General features: G+C 36.3%; 1 protein-coding gene across 11 annotated transcripts in view; it reads right to left on the bottom strand.

Moving 5' to 3' along the window:
* FAM149B1 (family with sequence similarity 149 member B1) overlaps positions 1 to 27,901 on the bottom strand; it is a 79,240-nt gene that overhangs the window by 29,485 nt on the left and 21,854 nt on the right. For 7 of the 11 annotated variants that reach the window (XM_082715786.1, XM_082715792.1, XM_082715791.1 and 4 more), the window contains 4 exons: positions 24,217 to 24,359; positions 23,311 to 23,427; positions 12,088 to 12,255; positions 6,527 to 6,714 (listed from right to left, as the gene is read on the bottom strand). In XM_082715786.1, coding sequence (XP_082571912.1) covers positions 6,527 to 6,714; positions 12,088 to 12,255; positions 23,311 to 23,427; positions 24,217 to 24,359 — 616 coding nt within the window. Of the gene's footprint in view, positions 1 to 1,606; positions 3,913 to 6,526; positions 6,715 to 12,087; positions 12,256 to 23,310; positions 23,428 to 24,216; positions 24,360 to 27,901 lie in introns of those variants that run through there. The other 4 variants (XM_082715789.1, XM_082715794.1, XM_082715787.1 and 1 more) reach the window with 3 other exon arrangements.

The raw sequence follows: 27,901 nt of genomic DNA, 5'->3' as shown, positions 1-27,901 counted from the left end.
TTTCCAATGGCTTTTTTTAACAGAAATAGGACAAACAATCCTAAAATTTGCATGAAACCATAAAAGACCCCAAATAACCAAAGCAATCTTGAGAAAGAACAAAAATGAAGGCATCTTGCTCTCATATTTCAAACATAGCTATAGCATATACCATATACATAGCCATAGCAATTAAAACAGTACGGTACTGGCATAGAAATAGACACATGGATCAATAGAACAGAATGAGAACTTAGAAATAAATCCATGCATGTATGCTCAATTAATTTATAACATGAATACAACAGGGAAAGGAGAGTCTCTTCCATAAATAGTTTTTAGAAAATTGGACCAGTATCTCACACCATACACAAAGCCAATTTAAAATAGATTAAACCCTTGAAACCACAAAACTCCTGGGGAAAAAATAAGAGGTAAGCTTCTTGGCCAAGACCATGATTTTTTTAATCTCATGCCAAAAACGAAACCAAGGAAAGCAAAATAAAACATTAACTAAAAAGCTTCTGCATAGCAAAAGGAAAAAGCAACAAAATGAAAAGGCAACCTAGTGAATCAGAGAAAGTATTTGTAAATCACCTATCTGACAAGGGGTATTAATCCAAAATATATGAAAACATATACATGGCCAAAAAATCCAAGTTAAAAATGGGGAGAAGATCTGAATAGACTTTCCCGAAGAAGAAATACAGATAGCCAACAACTACATGAAAAGATGCTCTGCATCATTAATCATCAGGGAAATGCAAATCAAAATCACAATGAGATATCACCTCATACCAGTCAGAATGGCTATTATCAAAAAGTCTAGAAATAACAAGTTGGCAAGGAAATGGAGGAAGGGAACCCTTGTGCCCTGTTCATGAGAATGTAAATTGGTGTAGCCACTATGGAAAGAAGTATGGATGTTCCTCAAAAAATAAAAAGTAGGGGCACCTGGGTGGCTCAGTCAGTAAAACACCTGCCTTCGACTCAGGTCATGATCCGAAGGTCCTGGGATTGAGCCCACATTGGGCTCAGTGAGGAGCCTGCTTCTTCCTCTGTCCACTCCCTCCCTCTACTCATGCTTTCTCTCAAATAAATAAACAAAATCTAAAGAAAAAAAATAAAGTGTTTTTAAAAAATTAAAAATAGAGCTACCCACATGATCCAGCAATTCTACCTCTGGGTATTTATCTGAAGAAAATGAAAACACTAACTTGAAAAGATGTATGTACCTCCATGTTTATGGCAGCATTTATTTACAACAGCCAAGATATGGAAATCATCAATCATCAATAGATGAATGGTTTAAAATGTATATATATATACAATGGAATATTCTTCATTCATAAAAAAGAATGAAATCATTCCATTTGTGACCTTGAGGGCATTATGCTAAGTGAAGTAAATCAGAGAAAGAAAAAGTACCATATGATCTTTCTCATAGATGAAATATAAAAACAAATAAAGCTCATGGATAAAAGAAAGGTGGTTGCTAGAGGCAGGGGGTGGGGAACTGGACAAATGGGTGAACATTTTTTGTTTTTTGTTTTTAGAATAAACTGAATTAAAATTTTTTTCATATCTATAAAAATTAACAATCAACAGACTCACATTTACATACAGGTTGAAAGTTTTTAAAAATGTTTTTAATGAGATAAAATTCATATAACATAAAACTCACCATTTTTAGCCATTTTTACAGTATACAATTAACTGGTTTTTAGCATAGTCATGATGTTGTGCAATCAGCACCACTATCTAATTTCAGAAAATACCTGTTACTCCAAAGACATACCACATACCTCTCAATTTTCTTCTTCCTCTATCCCTTGGCAACCACTAAACTACTTTCTTTCTCTATGGATGTGCCTGCTCAGGACATTTCATCGGAATGAAATCATACAATATCAGGCTCTTTGTGTCTGGCTTCTTTCACTAAGCATAATATTTTCAAGGTTCATCCATGCTTTAGCATGGATGAAAGAATTTTATTTTATGAAAGAATAATATTACATTGCATGGTATATTAGTTACTTAGCCTGCTATAACAAAATACCACAGATGGGATGGCTTAAATAACAGAAATTTATTTTCTTACAGTTCCGGAGGCTAGAAGTCCAAGATTGAGGTGCTCTCTGGCTTGTAGACAGCTTTGTCCTTGTGGGACCTCTTTTCTGTGCATGTACAGAAAGGGAGCTCTGATGTCTCTTCCTCTTCTTATAAGGACACCAACTGTATAGGATTAGGGCCCCACTCTTATGACTTCACTTAACCTTAATTACCTTCCTAAAGGTCCTATTTCCAAACAGTCACATTGGAGGTTAGGGCTTCAACATATAAATTCTGAGGAGGACACAATTCTGTCCATAATATAACAGGTATAACAAATTTGGTTTCTCCATTCATAGCTGTGGACATTTGGGTTTCTACTTTTTAAAAAATATTTTATTTTTAAGTAATCTCTAATACCCAGTGTGGGGCTCAAACTCACAACACTGAGATCAAGGGTCGTATGCTTCACAACTGAGCCAGCCAGATGCCCCTGATTCTACTTTTTGACCATTACAAATAATGCTGTTGTGAACATTCATGCACAGGCTTTTGTGCGGATATGGTTTCAGTTCTCTTGGTTATATACCTTTGAATGGAATTGCTGAGTTATAGGGTAACTTTATGTTCAACTTTTTGAGGAACTACCAAATTGTTTACACAATGGCTGCACCATTTAATCTTCCATCCAGCAATGTATGAAGTTTCCAATTTCTCCACATCCTCACCAATCCTTGTCATTGTCTTTTTTTTTTTTTTTAAACATAGCCATCCGATGGGTATGAAGTAGTATTTCATTGTGACTTTGGTTTTGGTTTATATTTCCATAAAGAATGTGATGTTGAACATCTTTTCATATGCTTATAGGCCATGTGTAATCTTTGGAGAAATAATCAATTCAAGTTGTTTGCCCATTTTTCAATTGGGTTGTTTGTCCCTTTGTTGTTGAATTGCACTTTGTATATTGTGGATGCTAGATTCTTATCACATGTTTGAATTACACTTATATTCTCCCATTCTGTAGGTTGTCTTTTCATTTTTTTTTATAATATCCTTTGATATGTAGTTTTTAAAATTTTGATAAAATCCAGTTTATCGATTTTTCTGTTGTTGTTTATGGTCTTGGTGTCGTATTTAAGATTCCACTGCCAAATTCAAGCTCATTAAGATTTACTCCTCTGTTTTCTTTTAAGAGTTTTATAGTTTTAGTTCTTTAATGTATGTTTGTGATCCATTTTGAGTTGATTTTTCACACATACTGTGAAATAAGGTTTCAAATTCATTCTTTTCCATGTGGCTATCCAGTTGTTTTAGCACCATTTGTTGAAGAGACTATTCTTCTCCCATTCAGTGGTCTTGGCACCCTTGTTGAAAATCAATTGGCCATAGATGTGTGGGTTTATTTCTATACTCTTGCTCCTATTCTGTTGATATAATCTATCTATCACTTCTTATGCCGATACCACACTGTTTTAGTTGATGTAGCTTTGTATCAAGTTTTAAGATCAGGAAGTGTGAGGCCTTTTTTTAGTATTATTTGGGAAATTCACTCAACCTGTAAATCTATTTGGGGAGTATTGCCATTTTAATATTAAGTCTTCAAATCCATAAACACAGGATGACTTTGCAATTCTTTAGGTTGTCTCTATTTTCTTAGAATTTTTTTTGTAATTTTTGTAGTTTTCAATATAAAAGTCTTACATTTCCTTGGTTAAGTTTAATCCTAAGTATTTTATTTTTTGATGCTATTATGAATGAATTGTTTTCTTAATTTCATTTTCAATGATTCATTGATAGAGACTAGCAGAATTTTGAGAAGTATGATAGAAAAACCAAAAATTGCCTTGAACAGACTTAGTAGAAATCTGGATTTGGAAGATGCTGTAGGGGAGGGTTTAGAAGGAAATAAGGAACATGTTATTAGAAACTGAAAGAAAGGAGGTCCTCATTTAGTGTAAGAAAGCTTAGTGAAATGGTCTTCTGTGGTCAAGTGGAAAGCAGGACTTTTAAGTGATGATTCTGGGTATGTAGCTAAGGAGATTTCCAAAGTGTTGACGGTGAGGCCTGATTTTTTTTCTTGCTACTTATAATAAAACATGAGATGAGGAAGAGAAAGTGAAGGAAAAATTAATAAAGAAAACAATACTTGATGATTTTGAAAATTCTGTATCTTTAGATGGCAAAAGAGTTTAATGAAAGAAGGCTATCAGACTCTCAAAATGCTACTGGCAGGAGGCAGTCTGATAAAACTACTTAGCTGCACACTTGAGCTACATTTTATGAAAAAGGAAGGATGACTCAGAGGGTAAAACCAAGAGCCCAGGGCCCCTGGTGGCTCAATCAGTTAAACATCTGCCTTCGGCTTGGGTTATGATCCTGGAGTCCCGGGACTGAGTCCCATGTTGGGCTCCCTATTTGGCAGAGAGTCTGCTTCTCCCTCACCCTGCTCTAGTGCTCTCTCTCACTCTCAAATAAATAGATAAGGTCTTAAAAACAAGAACAAAAACCAAGAGCCTAGAGGTTGGAACATAGAGCTGAGAGGCTTATTTCTAGGATTGGAACTCCCAGAATTTTCCCAACTGGACTTCAGAATTGTTTGTTTGTTTTAAAGATTATATTTATTTAACAGAGAGAGAGAGAGATCACAAGCAGGCAGAGAGGCAGGCAGAGAGAAAGGAGGAAGCAGGCTCCCCACTGAGCAGAAAACCCTATGTGGAGCTTGATCCCAGGACCTTGAGATCATGACCTGAGCCAAAGGCAAAGTCTTTAACCCACTGAGCCACCCAGACACCCTTGGACTTCAGAATTGTTATGAACCTTTTTTTACCTTCCATTTCTGCTCACACACCTCTTATTTGGAATGTCTGTGATCCTTTCCCTAGCCCATTACTATATGTTGGATGTATTGGGGTAAGGTAACTGTTATCTAGGAGTGGAATGGCTGGACTATATCATTAGATGTTTATATACCTGTGTATATCGCCTTTTGTTTCACAGGTCTATAGATGGAAAGGAATTGTGCCACAGTAATTTTACTTAATGTATTACGACTAGCAACTTCATTTATATCAGGGCCTGATTTAGATGATAGTATTTTGGACTTCAGAGCCAATGCTATAATAAGATAAGTTTCTTGGAAGCCTTGGGAGTTAAATATATTTTGAATGCTGGAGCCCATGAATAATTGGGGACCAGTGGGAAGATTGTAATGGATAGATCTAAGGTGGTCCCTCTGTGATTCGTACCTCTTGGTAGTCACACCTCTGTGAAATCTGCTCCCTTTGAATGTGACTTGCTTCAGACCAACAGATTATGGTAAAAACGATGAGATGTCACTTCCATGAATGTGTTATGTTACATAAGCTTCTATTTTGCTAGCTGACTAGCTCTCAGTCTTTCTTGCTGGCTTTGAAAAGGAAAGCTGATGTGACTCCTACAGCTACAAGAAACTAGATGCTTCTAAAAAGGGAAGTGGATCCTTTCCTAGTTGAGCTTCTACAAGAGAACCTAGTTGCGGCCAATACCTTGATTTGCAACTTTGTGAGATCCTAAGTAGAGGACTAGCTAAGCCATTCTTGGGACTTCTGACCCACAAATCTGTGAGATAATAAATGTGTGTTGTTTGAAATTGCTAAGTTTGTGATAAATTTTTTTGTGTAACACAGAAAACCAGAACAACTCTTAAAAAGCTAAATATACATTTAACCATATAATCAGACCATTCCACTCCTAAAAATTTACCTAAGAGAAAAGGAAATGTATATTCAAAAAACTCCTTATACAGTAACATACAGACCAGATGTACATGTAATAGTCACAAACTGAAAACAATCCAAATGTCCATGAAGAGGTAAATGGATAAACAAATTATGAAACAATGGAATACTTGTTAGAAATAAATTGCTAACACACAATTACATGGATGAATCTCAAAATCATCATGCTAAATGAAGGAAGCTGGCTAAAAGTAAATACTGTGATTCCATTTATATGAAACTCTACAAAAGAAAAACTAAACTATAGTGACAGAAAGCACATTTACTGTCACTTGGGGATGGTGGATCAGGCACAGGCAGAAGGGAAGGATTACAAAGGTCATGAACTTTTGGGGGTGATGGATATGTTCATTATATCCACTGTTTTGTGGCTTCATGTTTGTATACATAGGTGACTTTACCAAATTGTACACTTCAAATATGGTTTATTGTGTATCAGTTCTTCTTAAGTAAAGCAGAATGTATTTGCCACTTGTACATTTTTTTTTCTCACAAATAACCATATTCAAAGAAATCACAGTCTTGTCATCATAGAATGGGCCCTGTTACTCATCCATTCATTCTCAAATAGTTTTTCCATATCTGTTAGTTAGTGTCTGTGGGAAATGCAAATATGAATCTTTTACACTAAGGAAGTATATAATCTGATAAAATAGTTAATTAGGCTTTGGAAATCATCAATAATTATTTTTTGATATTGTTTTCACAAAGATCCTTACCAGAAGCCAATCCCTCCCAATGACTACGTGTCAGCTGCTCCATATAATTCAGAACCTTGCTCCATACGTCGTCAAACACATAAGCAAGGACATCCTCTTTCATGCAGTAAAATGGAGCAATGGGAGGGTATCCTAATTTCTGTTTCTCTGGAGCTGCTTGTAATTTCTTTCCTTGAAACCCCTCTTCCCTGTAACAGAAGCAAATAAGACTTCATGGTTATTCTTTTTTTTTTTTTTAGATTTCATTTATTTATTTGACAGAGAGAGAGACAGTGAGAGAAGGAACACAAGCGGGGGAGCGGGAAAGGGAGAAGCAGGCTTCCGGCCAAGTAGGGAGCTCAATGTGGGGCTTGATCCCAGAACCCCGGGATGCTCGATCCTAGGGCCCTGGGATCACTACCCAAGCCGAAGGCAGACACTTAACAACTGAGCCAATCAGTTGCCCCCAAAATTCATGGTTGTTATTTACTGTGTGTTCACCACTGTCCTTTGTGCTTCTTAAGGAGTGTGGTTTGTGTGCCTTTTACCACCACTGACTCAGCGTAAATATGTTAGCAGATGTGTTAAGCTGCCTTGTAATCTAAGGGAGTTCTCAACAGAGGAGAGTGAATCTCCCTCTTTACTCCCACCTTACCCACTACTCTGCCCCCTGCCAAAAAGAACAAGAAAAAGAAGACTGAGACAGAGTGTATATTTTTTAGCTTTAAACAGATAAACACCATGAACTGAGCAATAAGCTATGACAAGCATACAGAAATAATCTTTTTGTTGTAACTGGATACCATTTAGGTTAATATTAATGTAATATCTAATCATGGGCATATAACTGTGCCACATAATTACTTGAGGCAATGATTCATTGGGGAAATAGTGTACTTTTACTAATCCAAATAAACGTTTGGTAGTTGACTGGAAAGGAAAGGGGGGGAGCCAAATAGCACAAAAAGCTACTCTGAGGCTCTTCTGGAGACCATGCATCTATCTGTAGGCCAGAAACTCTCAGCCAAGTCTTCTCCATCGCGGAGTCCCAACAGCCCCAGTATTTTGGGGGCAAAACTCTAGCTGACAGATGTACTTACTATGACAGATGTATTATAAATTAAGATAAAACAAATTCTGGAACAGTTGGATTACAAAGAAATATTTTAAGGCCTCTACAGTGAAAATTATCCCTAGGGTAGCAGAGGTCTCAAGAATTATGGGGCGCCTGGGTGGCTCAGTGGGTTAAGCCACTGCCTTCGGCTCAGGTCATGATCTCAGGGTCCTGGGATCGAGTCCCGCGTGGGGCTCTCTGCTCAGCGAGGAGCCTGCTTCCTCCTCTCTCTCTCTCTGCCTGCCTCTCTGCCTACTTGTGATCTCTCTGTCAAAAAATAAAATCTTAAAAAAAAAAAAAAAAGAATTAAATGGGAAGCTGTAAGCAGGAAAGAAGGATGCTAAGATGTTTGTACAGGGCAACTTAAGACTTTCCCCTCTTCTTTTCCCAGAAGAGCTGGCCTGGCTTTAAGTTGGGGGAGAAGGCTGATTAGTCTTAATTGTATTTAAATTTGTTTCTTTTTATAGGACATAACACTTTCTTATGATGAAAAAAATTCAAATTATACAGAAGGAAGTGTATATATGTAGTGAAAAATAAGTTAACATCTCTGTTCCCCAGTCACCATTCCCAGAAACCAACATTATTTATAGTTTGATCTAGAGAAATAGTTACATTATATACTATGCTGCTCCTCTCTCTTTTACTTAACAATGTAACTGGCCCTTGATCCCTATTAATACAGATCAATATGCCTCTTAAAAAATAGCTGCAGTGGGGGCGCTTGGGTGGCTCAATTAGTTAACCGTCTGCCTTCAGCTGAGGTCATGATCTCAGGGTCCTGGAATCGAGTATCACACTGGGATCCCTGCTCAGCTAGGAGCCTGCTTCTCCCTCTTTCTCTCCCTCTGCCCCTCCCCTCTGCTTGTTCTCTCTCTCCCAAATAAATAAATAAAAACTTGAAAAAAAAAATAGCTGCAGAGTATTCCATTAGTTATACCCCAGCATATCTAACTGGCCAGTTACTGACCAACCAACCTTTTGTTCTTATAGTCAGTACTGTATTTAATATCCTTGTACGAAGTTCTTTGGCTACATGGGTATTATATCTGTAGGATAAATACCTATAAATAGAATTACTGAGTAAAAGGATATATGCATTCCAATTGGAAAGATATTGCCCACTTTCCTCTAAAGAGGAAAAATCTCCAGTGTTGAAAAAACATGCCTTTTTTTTTTTTAATTTCAGCATAACAGTATTCAATATTTTTGCACCACGCCCAGTGCTCCATGCAATCTGTGCCCTAATACCCACCACCTGGTTCCCCCAACCTCCTCCACCCCCCGACACTTCAGACCCCTCAGATTGTTTTTCAGAGTCCATAGTCTCTCATGGTTCACCTCCCCTTCCAATTTCCCCCAACTCCCTTCTCCTCTCTAACGAAATATACCTTTTTTTTCCCATTCAAGTAATTATCAAACTTCTTTATTTTTTTTCTCTGCCAGTCTGACAGGTAAAACAGTATCTCATTATAGTTTTAATTTGCATTGCTGGTTGCAAATGAGATTGAATTTTATTTCCTTTATTTAAAATCCATTTTCTTGGGTGCCTGGGTGGCTCAGTCAGTTGAGCGTCCAACTCTTGGTTTCAGATTAGGTCATGACCTCAGGCTTGTGGGATTAAAGCTCATGTAGGACTCCATGCTCAATGCAGAGTCTGCTTGTCCCTTTCCCTCTGCTCCTCCTCCCACTTGCACACTCTCAAATAAATAAAATCTTAAAAAAATAATAAAATCCATTTTCTTTTTATGTGACCCATTCATTTTTTAAAAAGATTTTATTTTATTTATTTGACAGAGAGAGATAGCAAAAGAAGGAACACAAGCAGGGGAAACAGGAGGAGGAGAAGCAGGTTTTCTGCAGAGCGAGGAGCCCAACACGGGGCTTGATTCCAGGTGCCTGGGATCATGACCTGAGTTGAAGGCAGAAACTTAATGACTGAGCCACACAGGTGCCCCAAACCATTCATATTCTTTATCTGTTTTGTCCTTGATATTTTCCTTGTTGATGACCATATTAAGGAAATTAAGTCTTTGTGCATGTATAAACTGCAAATATTTTGCCAGTTTGTCATTTGTCTTTTGAATTTATGAGGTTTTTATGTAGAAATTGTATTTTATGTAGTTTTTAAGAATTTCTTAAATGACTTATAGATTTTGTGTTATGATTAGTTAGAAAGGCCTTCCCTATTCCAAATTATTTTTTTTAAAAACAATCTTTCATATTTTATTCTTCTAAATTTATATGATTTCATTGCCACATTTAAATTTTTTATATATGGGCAATTTATTTTATTTGAAGAATAAGTTAGGAGCCTTACTTTTTTAGATGATTTTTTTCTATATTGCATCAAAATCATTTGCTGACATTATTATATATCCTGATTTTGTATAGGTGTTTTGGTTTATTTCTGGGCACTTAATCGTTTCAATTAGAAATATTCTAAAGGTTCAACTACTCTGTCATTTTTAATCAATATCTCAGTGGTATTCTAAAGGGAAGGCTGCCTTTCTAAAAGTCTTCTATGTTAGGGCACCTGGGTGGCTCAGTCAGTTGGTTAAGTATCTGACTCATGGTTTTGGCTCAGGTCATAAATTCAGGGTTGTGGGATCAAGTTCTGCACTGGGTTCCATGCTCAGCACAGAGTCTGCTTGAGATTCTCTCCCACCCATTTCCTCTCCTTCTGTCCCTTCCCCTACTCATGCATTCACACTTTCTTTCTCTCTCTCTCAAATAAATATATTCTTTTTTTTTTTTTTAAAGATTTTTATTTTATTTATTTGACAGAGAGAGACCACAAGTAGGCAGAGAGGCAGGCAAAGAGAGAGAGGAGGAAGCAGGCTCCCTGCTGAGCAGAGAGCCCGACGCGGGACTCGATCCCAGGACCCTGAGATCATGACCTGAGCCGAAGGCAGCAGCCCAACCCACTGAGCCACCCAGGCGCCCCTCAAATAAATATATTCTTTAAAAAAAAATCTTCCTGTGTTACTTGAAAATTAACTTTTATTTATCAGAAAAAGGGAAAGAAATGCCCTTGGGACACCTATGATGCATTTAAATCACATCTTAAATTAGTTAAATCAACTTTTTTTTTTAATATATGTTAAACCAAGGGAGAAGACCTTTGTTTTGAGGAAAAGAAAGAGAAATTAGAGATAATTTGAGCTAAGCCAGATGAAGTGAAGGTAAAGGGGACAGTCTCTAGAAAACCATAAGTACATAGTTACTATTCTCTTGCAACAGTGAGTTTGCTCAGTGGTGTTATATATAGAAATCTGGGTTATGTTTAGCTGACACTAGAATTGTTTACACGGAGCAGGAGAGTAAGCCTTGCTCAGCGGGAAATAGGTAGAAGTACAGAATCATGTGACACAGTAGAAACTGGATTTAATTATAGCCTCATTGCCTAAAATGAAATTCTCACTTCCATATGTATTGCTCTGACTATAAATTCTGGAACTTTTGAAGGCTTAGAGGAATAGCTTAAGGGGTTACTGTTTGAAAAAGGAAGCATAGAATAAAGAGAGCACTGGATTTAGTATAAGATGAATAAAGTTTTAGGTTTTAGCTTTACCTCAGACAAATCATTTAACCACTCTGATTCTCATCTATCCTATAAATAATATCTATGTCACAGGACTATTGCCAGACTATAGTAAGAATGGATATAAATAAACATTATTAATTGTAAAGTCTGTGCTAAGTTAAGGTTTTATATAAACTATATATATCTTTCAAACATGATTTATGTAAACAAAGTTCACATCTCTTCAACTAGGTTCTTTTGAAGAGTTTCAGAGTTTCTATGAGTTAACTGGTGATGATTTACAAAAGGTAAAATCAAACTATGAGAAGAAAAAAATTAACTCATTTTAAATGTTTAATCTCAGAAAGAAAGTAGTAAAAATTAAAAAAAAAACTTTAATAAGATGACATTGCTAAGATGCTCTATCTTGCTCTGTAATCTCGTTTCAAAAACACGGTGTTTTTGTAAAGTGTGGTCCCAACAGGAGGACAGTTCATGAACTTCGCATCAAAAGATAAAGTAGTAAAAATTTAAAAAAAATCTTTAATAAGATGACATTGCTAAGATGCTCTATCTTGCTCTGTAATCTTGTTTCAAAAACACGGTGTTTTTGTAAAGTGTGGTCCCAACAGGAGGACAGTTCATGAACTTCGCATCAAAAGATAAAATAGTAAAAATTAAAAAAAAAAACTTTAATAATCTCAGAAAGAGGCAAATGACATGTGCAGGAAGAAAATACAGAAGGAAGTCTGGTACAAAGAAGCAACAGGAAATTGTATCAATTTAGCACATGAACTCTGGATACCTGAGAAGTGACAGGAAATAAATAATCAAGTGACATAAATCTAATTATAGGTAATATTGGCAGTATACTGTAGAAAAAATAGATATTAATAAACAAAATAGGAGGGGAGTAAATAGCTTTAAAGCCATAATACTCACATATCAGTGTGGTCGAAGGCTAGGTATTCCTCTATTATTCCTTCAGAAAAGATTACACAGTCTTCTTCTTCTCTCTCCATAGAATACAAACTAGGGGATTTGGCAATGGAAGATGCTTTATGAGCATAAAAAGATGAAAAATGTAACTTCTTTCCCCTAATACCAAATCTGGGAGAGGAAAAAACAAATATTAATTATGGACAACATCAATAGTTCTTAGAGCATCTCAGTCATATAGGTTTCAGCTCAAAATCCTGAAGAAAATGAAAACATTAATTTGAAAAGATATATGCACTCCGATGTTTACTGCAGCATTATTTACAATAGCCAAAATATGGAAACAAACTGAAGTATCCACAGATAGATGAATGGATAAAGAAGATGTGGTGTATACACACAGTGGAATATTACTCAGCCATAAAAAGACTGAAACTTGCTATTTGCTACAACATGGATGGAAGTAGGGGATATAATCTTAAGTGAAATAAGTCAGACAGGAAAAGACAAATACCATATGATTTCACTTAAATGTGAAATTTAAAAACCAAGACAAATGAACAAACCAAACAAAACAGAAACAAATATAAATACACAGGACAAACTGGTGGTTGCTCCAGTGAATGGGATTGGCCAAAATAGGTAAAAGGTATTAAGAAGTATAGACTGCCAGGGTGCCTGGGTGGCTCAGTGGGTTAAGCCTCTGCCTTCTGCTCAGGTCATGATCTCAGGGTCCTGGAATCGAGCCCCATATCAGGCTCTCTGCTCCGTGGGGAGCCTGCTTCTCCCACCCCCACCTGCCTCTCTGCCTACTTGTGATCTCTCTTTCTGTGTCAAATAAATAAATGAAATCTTTTCAAAAATAAAAAGTAAAAAGTCAATGAAAAATTAAGAATATTTATTAAGAATTACAACTTTCAGGTACCTCCAGAGGTTATATGCTTATTTCAGTAATTCCATCATAGTCAAAATGCGTATTCCTTAAGGACAGGATTTCCTTCGGAGAAAGCCAGTCAAATTTGAGCAATTGTTTTTCTAAATGGCTCTGTTTAACCAAATATTAGATTTAACCAATGTATATTTTGTGTTAATCTTCACACATTTTTGTACCTTAGGTATTTTTAATGGAAAAAAAAGAATAAACCCAAGGCAATTTTCAGCAAGGCTAGTGGGAAAATCTTATTAGAAGACATTTTGGAAATATGTATTAGCAGCTTTAAAATAAACATACCTGTTGATTCCATCATTCAGTTATTTTCTCTGTAGGGATTTCCTTCAAGGATATGACCTACAAGATTTAGCTATAAAAATTATCATTATAGAATTGTCTATAATTACAAAAAATGAAAACTACCCCAAGTGTTCCAAAATACACAGTTGGGGATTGGTTGTTTAAATAATGAAATAGTCATGCAATGGAACATTATGAGGTCATTAAATTAATGTTGTGGGAGAAAATGGAAGATGTCCACGATAAAATGATAAGTATAAAAAAGATTATAAATACGTAGTTTCATAAAACTCTACACATATGTGGCAGAGAAGGGTAGGTGCTCCCCAATATCCATTCTTTCCTAGTAAATAATGCCAACTTAATTCAGGAGAGCAATACATCCATCTCAAAGACTGCATTTCCCATTACCATGTAGTCAATGTAACTTATGAGATATGAGGAGAACTGTTTTGTGGGATGCTGGGAAGGCTGTTTAAAGAAAAATGGCTTGGCTATAAGAAGTGCCCTTTTGCCCTTCTGCCTTTCCTTTCTGCTATCTGGGAAGTGAATGTCATGTTTGGAACTCTATCAGCCATCTTGGACCATGATTCTTCATATGTTAGAGAAAAACATCCTGATTTAGTATGGTATAGCAAAAAGATGAAAAGAGTCTAGGACCCTGAAAACACCATGCCACCACTGTACTACCTTTAGATACTATTCCTCCAGACTTCTTTTATTTTTATTTTTTTTTTTTTAAAGATTTTATTTATTTATTTGACAGAGAGAGATCACAAGTAGGCAGAGAGGCAGGCAGAGAGAGAGAGGAGGAAGCAGGCTCCCTGCTGAGCAGAGAGCCCGATGTGGGACTCGATCCCAGGACCCTGAGATCATGACCTGAGCCGAAGGCAGTGGCTTAACCCACTGAGCCACCCAGGCGCCCCTCCAGACTTCTTTTAAAACAGAAGCAATCTAGGGGTGCCTGGGTGGCTCAATCAGTTAAGTGTCTGCATTCAGCTCAGGTCGTGATCCTGGGGTCCTGAGATCAAATCCCACATCAGGCTTTCTGCTCAGCATGGAGTCTGCTTCTCCTTCTCCCTCTGCCCCTTCCCCTGCTCGTGCTTGCTCTCTCCCTCTCTCTCTCAAATAAATAAGTAAAACCTTTTTTAAAAAATAAAAATAAAACAAAAACTTATATAATCTATTAAATAAAGTGTACGGTATATAGGAAGTGACTGGAAATGTATGGCTAGACTGTGTAGAAATTTGAGTATTAACTTGGGCTAATTGTTAGCAATAAAAAGTACAGTTTTTAAGAAGAGGAATGACAAGATCCTTGCTTTAGATGACTGCATGGCGGGGCCCCTGGATGGCTTAACTGGTTAAGCGTCTGACTCTTGATTTTGGTTCAGGCCATGATCTTAGGGTCATAAGATCACCTGCGTAGGAGCCTGCTTAAGATTTTCTTTCTCCCTCTCTGCCCTCTCTGCCCCTCCCCCACCCCGCCCCCTGCTCACTCGTTTGCTCTCTCTTTAAAAAAAAAAAAAAATATTGCTGTGGTGGTGATGAAGAAGATAATGCACATCTGACTCTTGGTTTTGGCTTAGGTCACATGGTCTTATGGTCCTGAGATTGAGTCCCATGTTGAGCTCTGCGCTCAGTGGGGGAATCTTCTTGAAGATTCTCTCCCTCTGCCCCTTCCCCAGCTCCTGCACATACATGTGTGCACTCTCTCACTCTCTCTCTCGAATAAATAAATAAATAAATATTAAAAAAAAAAAGATAATGTGGTTAAGGAGACTAGTGTAAAAGATAAAACAAGAGCAGACAGGCTGGTGAGTGTCTGGACCACAGCAGGAGGCACCCTGTATTTGGGGATAGAGAGATGGTTAAGAGGTGAGAAACAGTTTGGAGAACCAACACATGTAAATCGGCGGGTATTACTGTTTACAAAAAGTCTCAAATTTGAAACTTAATGTTTTTTAAGTCTCTGTTCTGAAATTCTAAACAGGGATTCTCAAATCCAGCTTACAGATTCATGCCAATTCATGACAACATTTTTACTGATCTACACCAAAAGGAGGAAAATAAGAACAGTGCCCAGGAAGACTGCCAAATTTCCTTTCTTGAAAAGGATTGTTCTTATTTTGAGATTATGTACTTCATGCTTTTTTGTGTGTTAATACGTCTTTTCTTTTATAAAATAGTGATGTTAATTTTTGCTTTTTTTTTTTTACCACAACAAACAAAAGCTGTCATGTCAAATGCTAGATACCGAGTATTCCATATGTTATTGTGCTATTGTGTCATTACATTTGTATTATTAACCAATCATTTCTTTAATCTGTGGTAACTTTTTTAAAAGATTTTTTAAAAATTTCTTTATTTGACAGAGAGAGAGAGAGCACAAGTAGGCAGAGAGGCAGGCAAGGGAGATGGAGAAGCAGGCTCTCTGCTGAGCAGGGAGCCCAACGCAGGGCTTGATCCTACTAACAGAATTTTTTAAAAAAATTAAAAATTTTGTTTTGGAGACAGAGAGCATGAGCAGAGGGAGAATCAGGGGAGAGGGATAACCAGACTGCACTGAGCATGGACTGGATATGGGGCTCGAACTTAGGACCCTGAGATCATGACCTGAGCTGAAACCAACTGAGCCACCCAGGTGCCCCTTGGTTTTATTTTTAAGTAAACTCTACAGTCAACATGGGGCTTGAAATCACAACCCCTTGCTCCCACCCTGGGATCAAGAGTTACATGCTCTATCAACTGAGCCAGCCGGGACCCAAAGATTTATTTTTTAAAGTAATCTCTACATCCAATGTGGGACTATATATAATTTGCTTAGTAAAAAAATAACAGTGGTCTTGCCTAATCATGTATTGCTCTGGTAGTAATATTTAATTTGAGATGTTTTCTTGTGAGAGGAAAAAAATCATGGCATTTTATTCTTCTCCCACATGCATGGAGGATAAAATGACTTTGCTAGGGTTTTGTTTTGTTTTGTTCTGAAGATTTTATTTAGTTATTTGCCAGAGAGAGAGAGAGAGAGAACACAGGCAGGCAGAGTGGCAGCAGAGGCAGAGGGAGAAGCAGGCTCCCCACTGAGCAAGGAGCCCGATGTGGGACTTGATCCCAGGATGCTGGGATCATGACCTGAGCCAAAGGCAGCCGCTGAACCAACTGAGCCACCCAGGCGTCCCAGACTTTGCTAAGTTTTTTAAACAGAGTTTAATTTGGAGCCAGTCCTCCCAGGTATAGTAAGCCTTCATGGAGGTAATCACTGTAAGACCCTCAAATGTGGTTGAAAGGAACATGTGGCCAAGGGCACCTTCCTGACCAGGATCTGAAAAGTATAATTAGCCACTCTTAACTCCATTTCAGATCAACCTTATTATCCAGTGGACCTCTAGAAAGGATTGAAGTAGGGGAAATTTACATGAAGGAGTGATTTCATGATGCCAAAAGGAAGAAAACATAACTTAGTATATTAGAAAGGAAAAAAGACTGGATGAACTTCCAGTATAACTAAAGTACCTCCATGGCTTTGGAAAGCTTCAGAAAACTCTTTATGTCTAAATAAATAAATAAATAAATAAATCTGATTTGTAATGAGCTTAACTGCCCCTTCCATTTAGGATAGTTATAAAAAAGAAATCAAAGAAAATGAAAACAAAGGCTATAATTTATAATGAGCGATACAAGGGAGGTAGGCATAGGACCAACAGCAGCCATCCCATACCACCTTAATGATTTTTGTAAATTGTGGTAAAAAATATAACATTAAAATTTCCATCATAACCACGTTTTTCTTTTTAAAGAATTAATTTATTTATTTGTCAGAGAGAAAAGAGCAGGAACATAAGCACGGGGAGTGGGAAAGGGAGTAGCAGGCTTCCCACGGAGCAGGGAGCCTGATGTGGGGCTCGATCCCAGATCCCTGAGATCACGACCTGAGCCAAGGCAGACACTTAATGACTGAGCCACCCAGGCACCCCCATCATAATCACTTTAAACTGTACAGTTCAGTAGTGTTAAGTATATTCACATTATTATTGTGTAGCAGATTTCAAGAACTTTTTCATCTTGAAAAACTGAAACTCTAATCCCCATTAAATACTAATCCCCTCCTCTGCTCCTGGCAATTACCTTTCTACTTTCTATGCTTCTGGCTATGCTAGATACATTATGTGAGTGGAATCACACTGTATTTATCCTTTTGTGACTAGCTTTTTTCACTTTGCATATGTCTTTGAGTTTCATCCATGTTGTAGCATGTAAAAGGATTTCCTTCCTTTTATAGTGACATATTATTTTATTGCACATAAATATCACATTTTCTTTAGCCATTCATCTGCTGATAGACATTTGGGTTGCTTCCAGATATTTTGTCAATTGTGAATAATGCTGCAGTGAACATGGTTGTACAAATACCTCTTTCAGATCCTGCTTTCATTTTTTCCCCCCTTTGGATACATATAGCTGGGAGTGGGATTGCTGGATCATATGATAATTCTATTTTTAATTTTTTAAGCAACTTCCATACTGTTTTTCACAATGGCTACACCATTTTATATTTCCACTAAAAGTGCACAAAGGTTCCAATTTCTCTGTATCTTTGCCAATACTTTTTATTTTCTATTCTGTTAACAGTGGCCATCCTGATGGGTGTGAGGTGATATCTCATTGTGGTTTTGATTTGCACTTTTCTTATGATTAGTGATGTTGAGCATCTTTTCATATGCTTGTTGGCCACGTATGTATCTTCTTTGGGGAATTGTGTAGTCTAGTCCTTTGTTCATTTTTAAATTGGGTTATTTTATTGTTGTTAAGTTGCAGAAGTTCTCTTTATATTCTGGATGTTAAGCCCTTATCAGATATATGATTTGTAAATAGTCACTTCCATTACATAGGTTGCCTCTTCACTGGATTGACTGGTTTTTTTGATGCTCAGAAATTTTTAAGTTTGATGTAGTCCAATTTACTTATTTTTACTCTTGTCGTCTATGCTTTTAGTGTCATATCCAGTAAATCATTGCCAAATCCAATAGCCTGAAGCATTTCCCTTATGTTTTATTCTAGGAGTTATATAGTCTTAGGTCTTACATTTAGGTCTTTAATCTGCTTGGAGTTAATTTCTATATGTGGTGCAAGGTAAGGTTCCAAATTAATTCTTTTGTATCTGGGTACCTAGTTTTCTCAGCACCATTTGTTAAAGTGTCATTTCCCCATTGTGTAGTCTTTGCACACTTATTGAAAGTCATTTAGCAATTTATACAAAGGTTTTTCTACTCTGTGCTCTCTATTCTTTTAGTGATTTTCAAGGATTACAGTTCTGCATATAGTCATACTTTTTAATATCTTGGTAGGTATTATAGTTAGCTCATTTTGCTGAGGTATGTATTTAAAATAAAGGTAGACAGATCCTTATGCTATCTTGAAACAGTAATGAGCATATTTTTTTTTCAAGTAGAAATGCCCTTAAACTCATATTCTCATGGTCCTTTTTTGTCTGTGTTTTCTCCTTATGCTACCACCATCTTCTATTATTTTATGCTTCTGAAATTCCATTTTGACCTAAGCACCAATTTTTTTTGATTGATAACATTGTTTTGCAACCATAATATCAATGTATACATTAATTCATTTTCAAATCATTTGGTATCATATGTTATGCTTAATTTAGTAAAAAAAACACTGAATGCTAACCATGTTGTAATCACTGTGCTAGGTGTTAAGAAATACAAAGGAGAAAATACTGTATTTCTCTCTTTTTTTTTTTTTTTATTGTACCACTTTTCTCTGGCCCAAGAACTCAAGAATAGAAACTGGACCAAATACCTAGTTTAGTGCATTTGACACCTTAAAGAAAGCCAATGTGAGAGAATTAGTGAATGAGAGAGAGAATGACAGGAAGATAGTGAGAGATGTAGGCTTAAGTCAGCTTATAATATAATTTTATATTTTTATCTTAAATTCAGTGTGAAGTTCTTGAAGATTTTTAAGTGGGAGACAGAAAGTATCAACCCTTAATTTTAAAAGGAAAATCAGATATAATGTTGAGTGGCAAGAATGGATATAATTTGAAATATTTTTATAGAAAGTCTCAGTCATTTATAAACCTTATTTTGTGGCAAATTGATTTGTTAAACTGCAAAAAATCAAAATGAATTCATGACATATTTTTCCATACCTCTTACAGCAATAAGTAATAAAACAGCAGCAGCACCAAGTTACAGATTTCACTACCCAAATTTTGTTCTCAAATACTCTTAGCCTCTCAACAAAAGTAGGTCTCCTTACATTTCAGCTGATTTTATGTCTTGGAGAGAAAATTAAATATAGGCCTGGAACATCCTGCTGTAACCAGAAAGCAAGGATACCGTCAAGACAAAAACAAAAGAACTAGTTGACATGGCCAAGTTGTAACAATCTGAGCATCAGTAGTAATTTTGATTAATTAAAATATATATTTTTCGGTGATCTGAGTTCAAACTGGTACTCAAGAAAATATCAAGTATGGACAAAGTAGTAGTTACATGAAAGTAAATATGGATTATGTTTGTTATTGCTTTCCATAAGCAGTAGTATGCTAATGAAGCTGGATAATTTGTTTCATCTAGGTATATGTCTGTGTATGAAGTATAGATAGATGTTTATCTGTATAGTAAATGAAAGTAATAATTGAAAACTGTAAGCAAATAGTCCAGAAAAGCAAATCCAAAAATAAGAAGAGCTACTCAGCGGTGGGGTAGCAAGTAGAAAGGAAAGAAAGGAAGTCTGCAGTATGTTGCTGAATGATTTAGTCAGATATCCTAAAAAAAGAGGAACTAATTGCTCAGGTTTGATTACTTATTTCCTTGGAGATAAGTGTCCAAATGGAACTACTACTTATAAAATAATAAGGTATATATAAATATTATGCTAACAGGTAAATATATTAATGACATGACATGAATTATGTAATTTTGGTCAGTAAGAAAGAATATATCATTTCTGTGGAAGACATTACTTGGTAAAAAACTGGGTAAGTTATATAAAAAGAGTAAACTTAAAAAGGCTTATTGATGTAATGCACGAGGTTTAAATTTAAAAAGAAAGCTCAGTCTAGTGACAAGAAACTTGAATTTAAATCCTTTGAGAAAAGTAGACAAATCCTATTATCTGACTATTTAGTTGATAACCCAGGTCCTATAACCATCACTGGCCTAATGCAGTAATGTTTTACTTTGTGGTCTTTTGAAAAGTCTACAAGTCCAAAAAAATGCATCAAAACTACTGCTACTAAAACTCTTAGCAGATGATTCAAATAAGTAAAACTACAGTTTGGTAAAAAAAAAAAAAAAAAAAAAAAGGAACAACAACAACAAAAGAATTAAAACAATGATACTTTACAATAGATTTAAGGGTAAACATAGGTTTTGAAATAATTCTATTTAGGTTTTTAAAAATATTTAAATTCCAGTTAGTTAACATACAGTGTGATATTAGTTTCAGGAGTATAGTATAGTGATTTAACACTTGCATACATCACCCAGTGCTCATCACAAATGCACTCCTTAATCCCCATCACCTATTTCACTCATCCCCCCACAACTCCCCTTTGGTAACCATCAGTTTGTTCTTTACAGTTAAGGGACTATTTCCCATTGTTTTGTTTTGTTTCTTGAAGTCCACATATGAGTTAAATCATATGGTATTTGTCTTTCTCTTAGTTTGCTCAACATTATACTCTCTAGATGCATCCATGGCAAGATTTTGTTCTTTTTTATGGCTGAGTAATATTCCATCTTGTGTGTGTGTGCGTGTGTGTGTGTGTGTGCGTGTGCGCACAACCCCCCATCTTCCTTATCAATTCATCAGTTGATGGACACTTGGGCTGTTTCCATAATGCGGCTATTGTAGATAATGCTGCTATAAACCTCAGGTGCATGTATCCCTCTGAATTAGTGTTTTTATATTCTTTGGGTAAATACCTAGTAATGCGATTGCTCGATCATAGGATAGTTCCATTTTTAACTTTTTAAGAAATCTGCATACTCTTTTCCAGGGTGGCTGCTCTAGTTTGCATTCCCACAAACAGTGCAAGAGGGTTCCCCTTTGGGCACCTGGGTAGTTCAGTTGGTTAAGCATGTGCCTTCGGCTTGGGTTATGATCCCAGGGTCCTAGGATGGAGCCCCCTGCTCAGCGGGAAGCCTGCTTCTCCTTCCTTTGCACCTCTCACCCACTCATGCTCACTCTATCTTGCTCTCTCTCAAATAAATAAATAACTCTTTTAAAAAAGAGGGTTCCCCCTTTCTCCGTGTTGCTTACCAATACCCATTGTTTCTTGTAGTGTTGATTTTACCCATTCTGATAGCTATGAGGTGATAGTTCATTGTAGTTTTGATTTGTATTTTCCTGATGACCAGTGATGCTGAGCATCTTTTCAGGTGTCTGTTGGCCATTTTCAGGTCTTCTTTGGAAAAATTTGTGTTCATGTCTTCTGCCCATTTCTAAATTGCATCATTAATTTTGGGGATGTTGAGTTTTATAAGTTCTTTATATATTTTTGGACATATCAGATATGTCATTTGCAAATATCTTCTCCCATTCCAAAGGTTACCTTTTAGTTTTTATTGATTGTTTCCTTTGCTGTGCAGAACTTATTTTGATGAAGTCCCAATAGCTTATTTTGCTTTTGTTTCCCTTGTCTCAGGAGATATATCTAGAAAGAAGTTGTTATAGCTGAGGTCAAAGAGGTTACTGCCTGTGTTCTCTTCTAGGATTTTTATGGTTTCAGTTCTCACATTTAGGTCTTTGTTCTATTTTTTTAAGATTTTATTTATTTGGGACGCCTGGGTGGCTCAGTTGGTTAAGCAGCTGCCTTCGGCTCAGGTCATGATCCCAGCGTCCTGGGATCGAGTCCCACATCGGGCTCCTTGCTCAGCAGGGAGCCTGCTTCTCCCTCTGCCTCTGCCTGCCATTCTGTCTGCCTGTGCTTGCTCTCTCCCCCTCTCTCTCTTTGATAAATAAATAAAATCTTAAAAAAAAAAAAAAGATTTTATTTATTTATTTGAGAGAGACAGAGTGAGCACGAGCAAAAGGAATGGCAGAGGGAGAAGGATGGGGAGAAGCAGACCCCCCGCCAAGCCGGGAGCCCGATGTGGGGCTCAATCCCAGGATTCTGAAATTGACTGGAGCCAAAGGCAGATGCTCAACTGGTGAGCCACCCAGGTGCCCACTTTATAATCTATTTTGAATTTATTTTTATTTGTGGTGTAAGAAAGTGGAATAATCCTATTTAGGTTTATTTTGCTGTTGTTTAAAGAGTTTGAGGTATTCAAAAGAATTAGCTGTTCTAAATAATATACTAACTATACAACTTAAGCTAATAAACTAATAGTTTAATTTCTGTAAAGAAATTAATTTGTAATTAATACTACATGTTCAAGAAAAAAATCGGTTTTTCAAAATTTTTCAAAATATCTTTTTTTTTTTTAAGATTTTATTTATTTATTTGTCAGAGAGACAGATCATGTGAGTACAAGCAGGGAAAGCGGCAGGCAGAGGCAGAAGCTCCCCACAGAGCAAGGAGCCTGATTGTGGGACTCAGTCACAGGACCCTGGGATCATTACCTGAACTGAAGGCAGATGCTTAACCAACTAGCCCTCCAGGTATCCCTCAAAAAATCTTTAAAGTGTTTCTCAGACCTCTAAATTTTTTTAACCCAGTCTATCTACACTTTATTTCAAGAGGGAAGTGCCTGTATTTATAGATAAACATAAATACAGAGATAGAGATGAATCTAAATAACAAAAATATCCTTAAACCCTAGGGAATGTCTTACTTTTCAAACAAAAAATTGTACAAGAAAATTCTTATGTGCACAAAAACTATAGTTAATCTTAACAGAATTCTCTGTGCTTTATTAAATACCAACAAGTAAAAAGTTTTTTAATCCCCTAGTATAACGGACAGAATGTAACACTTACACATTTGGATACATAAATACTCACATATTAGAAATACTCACATAGTAGAATCTCTTTCTTGAGAAAGTGTTGCCTCATGTGAAGCTGAAACAACAGAAGGGGATCTAGGATACAGTCCATAACCTTCACTTGGAGTGATTAACTGCCTACCCAGAATCCTTCAAAACGAACAACATAAGAGACAATTAAGCATCTTCACCTGTCATTCATACAAAATGTAGATATTTTTGGAACAAATTTACTGGCTCTATATAAAAGACTACATACTTAGTCTGATACTGATTAAGAATAATTTTTTGGAGAAAATGTGAATCCACAGAGAGAGGTATAGCTCTCTTCCAAAAAATGGAGATGGAAAAGATAAAGCTAAAGCCTCCCCACCATTGAAAAAATCAAGGAAGCTGAGCAAACATTTGTAATTTTCCCTTTATCCTCTACAATAATCTTCATTAAATCTGCCAAAATGGATGAAAGCCAGGCCAATTTAGTGAAAATTATGAATTATATTCTTAAGAACATGATGCTTTATAAATTTTAAGTATAAATTTTAAGTCATAAGTACAGTAATGTGGTTTCTGAGGAACGTTTCCTAACAGCTTATGTCTGCTTTCAAGTATACATAAGAATTTTCTTGTAGACAACAGTTAAACAAATACATTTTCTGACCCTCTTGCTCAAAAGAAGAGCTGTTTGGATGGCCACAATACACAGATCTCAGCTACTGGTACAGAAATTGTTTTACTCAGGACAACATAGTGGTAGTTAGGAAAACTCCAAGAAACTTCCATCAACTTGAATTTTCTCTCAACTGAGTCTGTATACCATATGGCCTTATTTAAATTCATTAAAACCAAGCCTATAAAGATTTCAAAATAGCAGCTTTTTTGGATATCTGCTTTCCAAGTTTTAGTTAACCATGATACAAGCCAACCATGGGGCTTTAATACCTGAGGTGAGGAAAGCTACATGTCCATTGTTGGCACTCTTCTTGTAGACTCTTAGTATGCACACTCAACTTCTGCTCATACAAGAGCTCGTCAATGGCTGTGAACATTGCCTGGACTTTTTCAGTGGCATTTTGATCAAGTTCCTAGAAGAAAATACCACACCAAAATATTTAGGTAACCTTTTAAAATCATAAAGGTTGAAAGCAATCCAATTTTGTTTTCAATACTTAATCCATTTCAAATACTGTTGAATTTCCATGATAGAAAAGCTATTGAATATTTGTATTTTATAATATTCAGATTTCCTTTATAGTATTATTCAAAGAAAATTTATAGAAATATTTACTTTTTAAGGAACATTTTCTTCATCATAAAAATATTATGTTTATTGTAATTTTGAAAGATCCAGAAAAGTATGAAGAAAAATTAAAATTACCAGTAGTTCTACCAAATATAATGACTGCTAATTTAAGTATAGTTGCTTGGTTCCAGTATTTTTTTTTTAGAGCTATCTCAGTCAATCCTATATATTTGACTCTTGAACAACATGGGGCCTGGGGTACTGACCACCACCTCCCCCCAGATGCACAGTCGAAAATCCATATATAACGTTTGAGTCTCTAAAAACCTAACTACTAATAGTCTACTGGTGATTGGAGGCTTTCCCAATATCCCATATTTTATCTATGTATTACATACTGTATTCTTATCGTAAAGTAAGTTAGAGATTATTGAGAAAATCATAAGAGGAAACACATTTACAGTACTGTACTATTTTGAAAAAAATCCACATAAAAGTGGATCCACACAGTTCAAACCTGTGTTGTTCAAGAGCCAAGTTTAGTCTGTATTCTTCAGTTGACAGTTTAGGTTATGTCCCTGCCCTCTGTAATTCTTTAGCAGCAGCCATAGGGATCTGATCATGTTTTCTGATTCTCTGTTTACCCTCTACTTCATCTGTATTTATGCATCCTTTTATATTCTGGTGGAAGAAAAGTTAAACCCTTTTCAAAAGTATAAGATAAGAAATCTGTATTTTCATTCCAAGAATGAAAATCATCTTCTACCCAATTAAAAAAGGCTTGCTAAACAGATATGAAGGTTAACTTTAAAGACTGTTGACCTTAACAAAAACAAGAGTCAGCTATTTTATCTGCAAAATGAGCTTATTTGGGAATAGAAGAGAAATGGAATTGGGGACAAGCAAACTTATGGCAAACCACAGGCAAGTCCAGAAAAGAGGAGAGGGGCTTGCTTTTATAGGTGAAAGGAGAAAGCTAAAAAGGTCCATTATGGCTTCTCATTAGTTGAGTGTGGTGGTTTCTCACTAGCTGGGCTGTTGCTGGGTAGGAAGAAATTCTTCCTTCTGTTAGGATATATAAAGTAAGCTTCTTCCTGTCGGGGAATACGAGTTATGGCTTCTTATGGAGGTTGGTAGCGTGTGAGAGATCTCCTTTAGGGCTTCTCAACTCCATGTTTAATGACATTTACTTATTTTCACAGGACTCAAATAATATTCCAAAAATTTCTTACAGTTTTCAAACTCCTGCGGGGGTACAATGGGACTTTACTAGTCACAGTGAAATTTGTTATTTTTTTCATGGAGGTCAAAGTTCATTATTATAGATAGAATGGGATAATGTTGAGAAAGAAGTGACTAGGCACAATCTCCTAGCAAGATATCTTTTTTTCTTTTTTTTGCATCGCATGCATTTTTTTTTTTTAATTTTAACTCCAGTATAGTTAACAATAGTGCCATGTTAGTTTCAGCAATTTCATACATCACCCTGTGTTCATCATGACAAGTGCAGTCCTTCATCTCCATTATTCTTTCACCCATTCCCCAGCCACCTCCCCTTTGGTAACCATGTTTGTTCTCAATAGTTAAGAGCCTGTTTCTTGACTAATTTATTATTTTTTTCTATTGAATATTTATCTACTTAAATACTATTCTTCTTGTTGGTATTTGCCTATTAATACTTTTCCCATTCCTTTATTTTCAACATTTGGGTATCATTCTGTCTTTGACATGTTTATTTAAATAGCATGTAGCTGGAATTTTAAAATCCAATTTCAGAGACTCTTTTATTACTAGGTGAATTTTATCCACTTTTACTTATTGTAATGTGCAATATTTGAATGTATTTCTACCATTTGTTTTGTGTTTGTATTTATCCTTTTTTTCTTGTGTTGTTTATTGTCTTTTCCTTCTGTTATACTGATTTCCTTATTTCCCCTATTAATTTGGAAGTTATTCATTATGTTTGTATTCTATTAGTAGTTACACTTAAAATTTTAGCATCCATAATCCTTTATTTTTCTAACAAAGTCTGATGTTTTTTAGCATTTTGGTTCTCCACTGAAACAAAGCAAGAACTTTGATCATTTCATAATATATACATATATCAAATCATTATATTGTATATCTAAAACTAACATAAAGTTATTGCAATTATATCTCAATTTTTAAAAATTAAATTTAAAAACAAAAATGGGGGGAAGGAGGGGCGCCTGGGTGGCTCAGTGGGTTAGGCCGCTGCCTTCGGCTCAGGTCATGATCTCGGGGTCCTGGGATCGAGTCCCACATCGGGCTCTCTGCTCAGCAGGGGGCCTGCTTCCCTTCCTCTCTCTGTGATCTCTTCCCTTCCTCTCTCCTACTGTGATCTCTCTCTGTCAAATAAATAAATAAAATCTTAAAAAAAAAATGGGGGGAAGGAGAACACAGATATGAGCCATGTTGTGTGAGGATAGACTCCACAGAATTTGATGACTGTTGTGTGAGGATAGAATCCACAGAATTTGATTACTGATTTGATGAGAGAGATGGTTAATGAAGATGAATCTGAGCCTCTATGCTGCTGATAGAAAGGATGATGCTAAGGATGCTCGGGATGCCTGGGTGGCTCAATCGTTAAGCCACTGCCCTCGGCTCAGGTAAGATATCCTTAACTGAGAAGATCTCAGTGGTCTTTATACAAAGTAACCAATTGGTACCATATGTTTTTTTTTTTTTTAAAGATTTTATTTATTTATTTGACAGAGAGAGATCACAGTAGGTAGAGAGGCAGGCAGAGAGAGGGGAAGGGAAGGAAGCAGGCCCCTGCTGAGCAGAGAGCCCGATGCGGGACTCGATCCCAGGACCCTGAGATCATGACCTGAGCCGAAGGCAGCGGCTTAACCCACTGAGCCACCCAGGCGCCCCCCATATGTTTTTTGTTTAACTTTTTATTTTGACCTAATTTCAGACTTAATATCAGGTATCTTTAAAGTAGGAAAGGTAAACACTTGAGACTTCTCAGGAAACACTCTTACCAGTTCTTTCTTAAGCTTTAAGAACATGTGGATAATGAAATCAATATAAAATGTTATTAAATAATAACCCCCCAAAGTGAAATAGAATAAAGTAGAACAGGATGTAAATATAATAGTATTACTCATATAAAGGTTATTACTTTATGGAACTTTGTCTTCTGTTTATGTACACACAGTGAGTCAACTACATGTCAATTACATGTCTTAGTATGAGTTTCAATTTTAAAAGCTTGATGCCACCAATCTAGACAGGGCCCAAAAAGCCATTTTTCTAGTGGAAACCCTCCCTACTTCAGTTTACAGGATTAGAGTATAGACTGGAACAAAAAGGGATGCAGGGGCTTGAGGCATCTTTCATCACTTTGACAATGAA

The sequence above is a fragment of the Mustela nivalis genome (assembly GCF_964662115.1).
Source record: "Mustela nivalis genome assembly, chromosome: 2".
Taxonomy (NCBI): domain Eukaryota; kingdom Metazoa; phylum Chordata; class Mammalia; order Carnivora; family Mustelidae; genus Mustela; species Mustela nivalis.
Note: the sequence above shows the minus strand (reverse complement) of the source record. Positions and strands in the feature narration are given on the sequence as shown.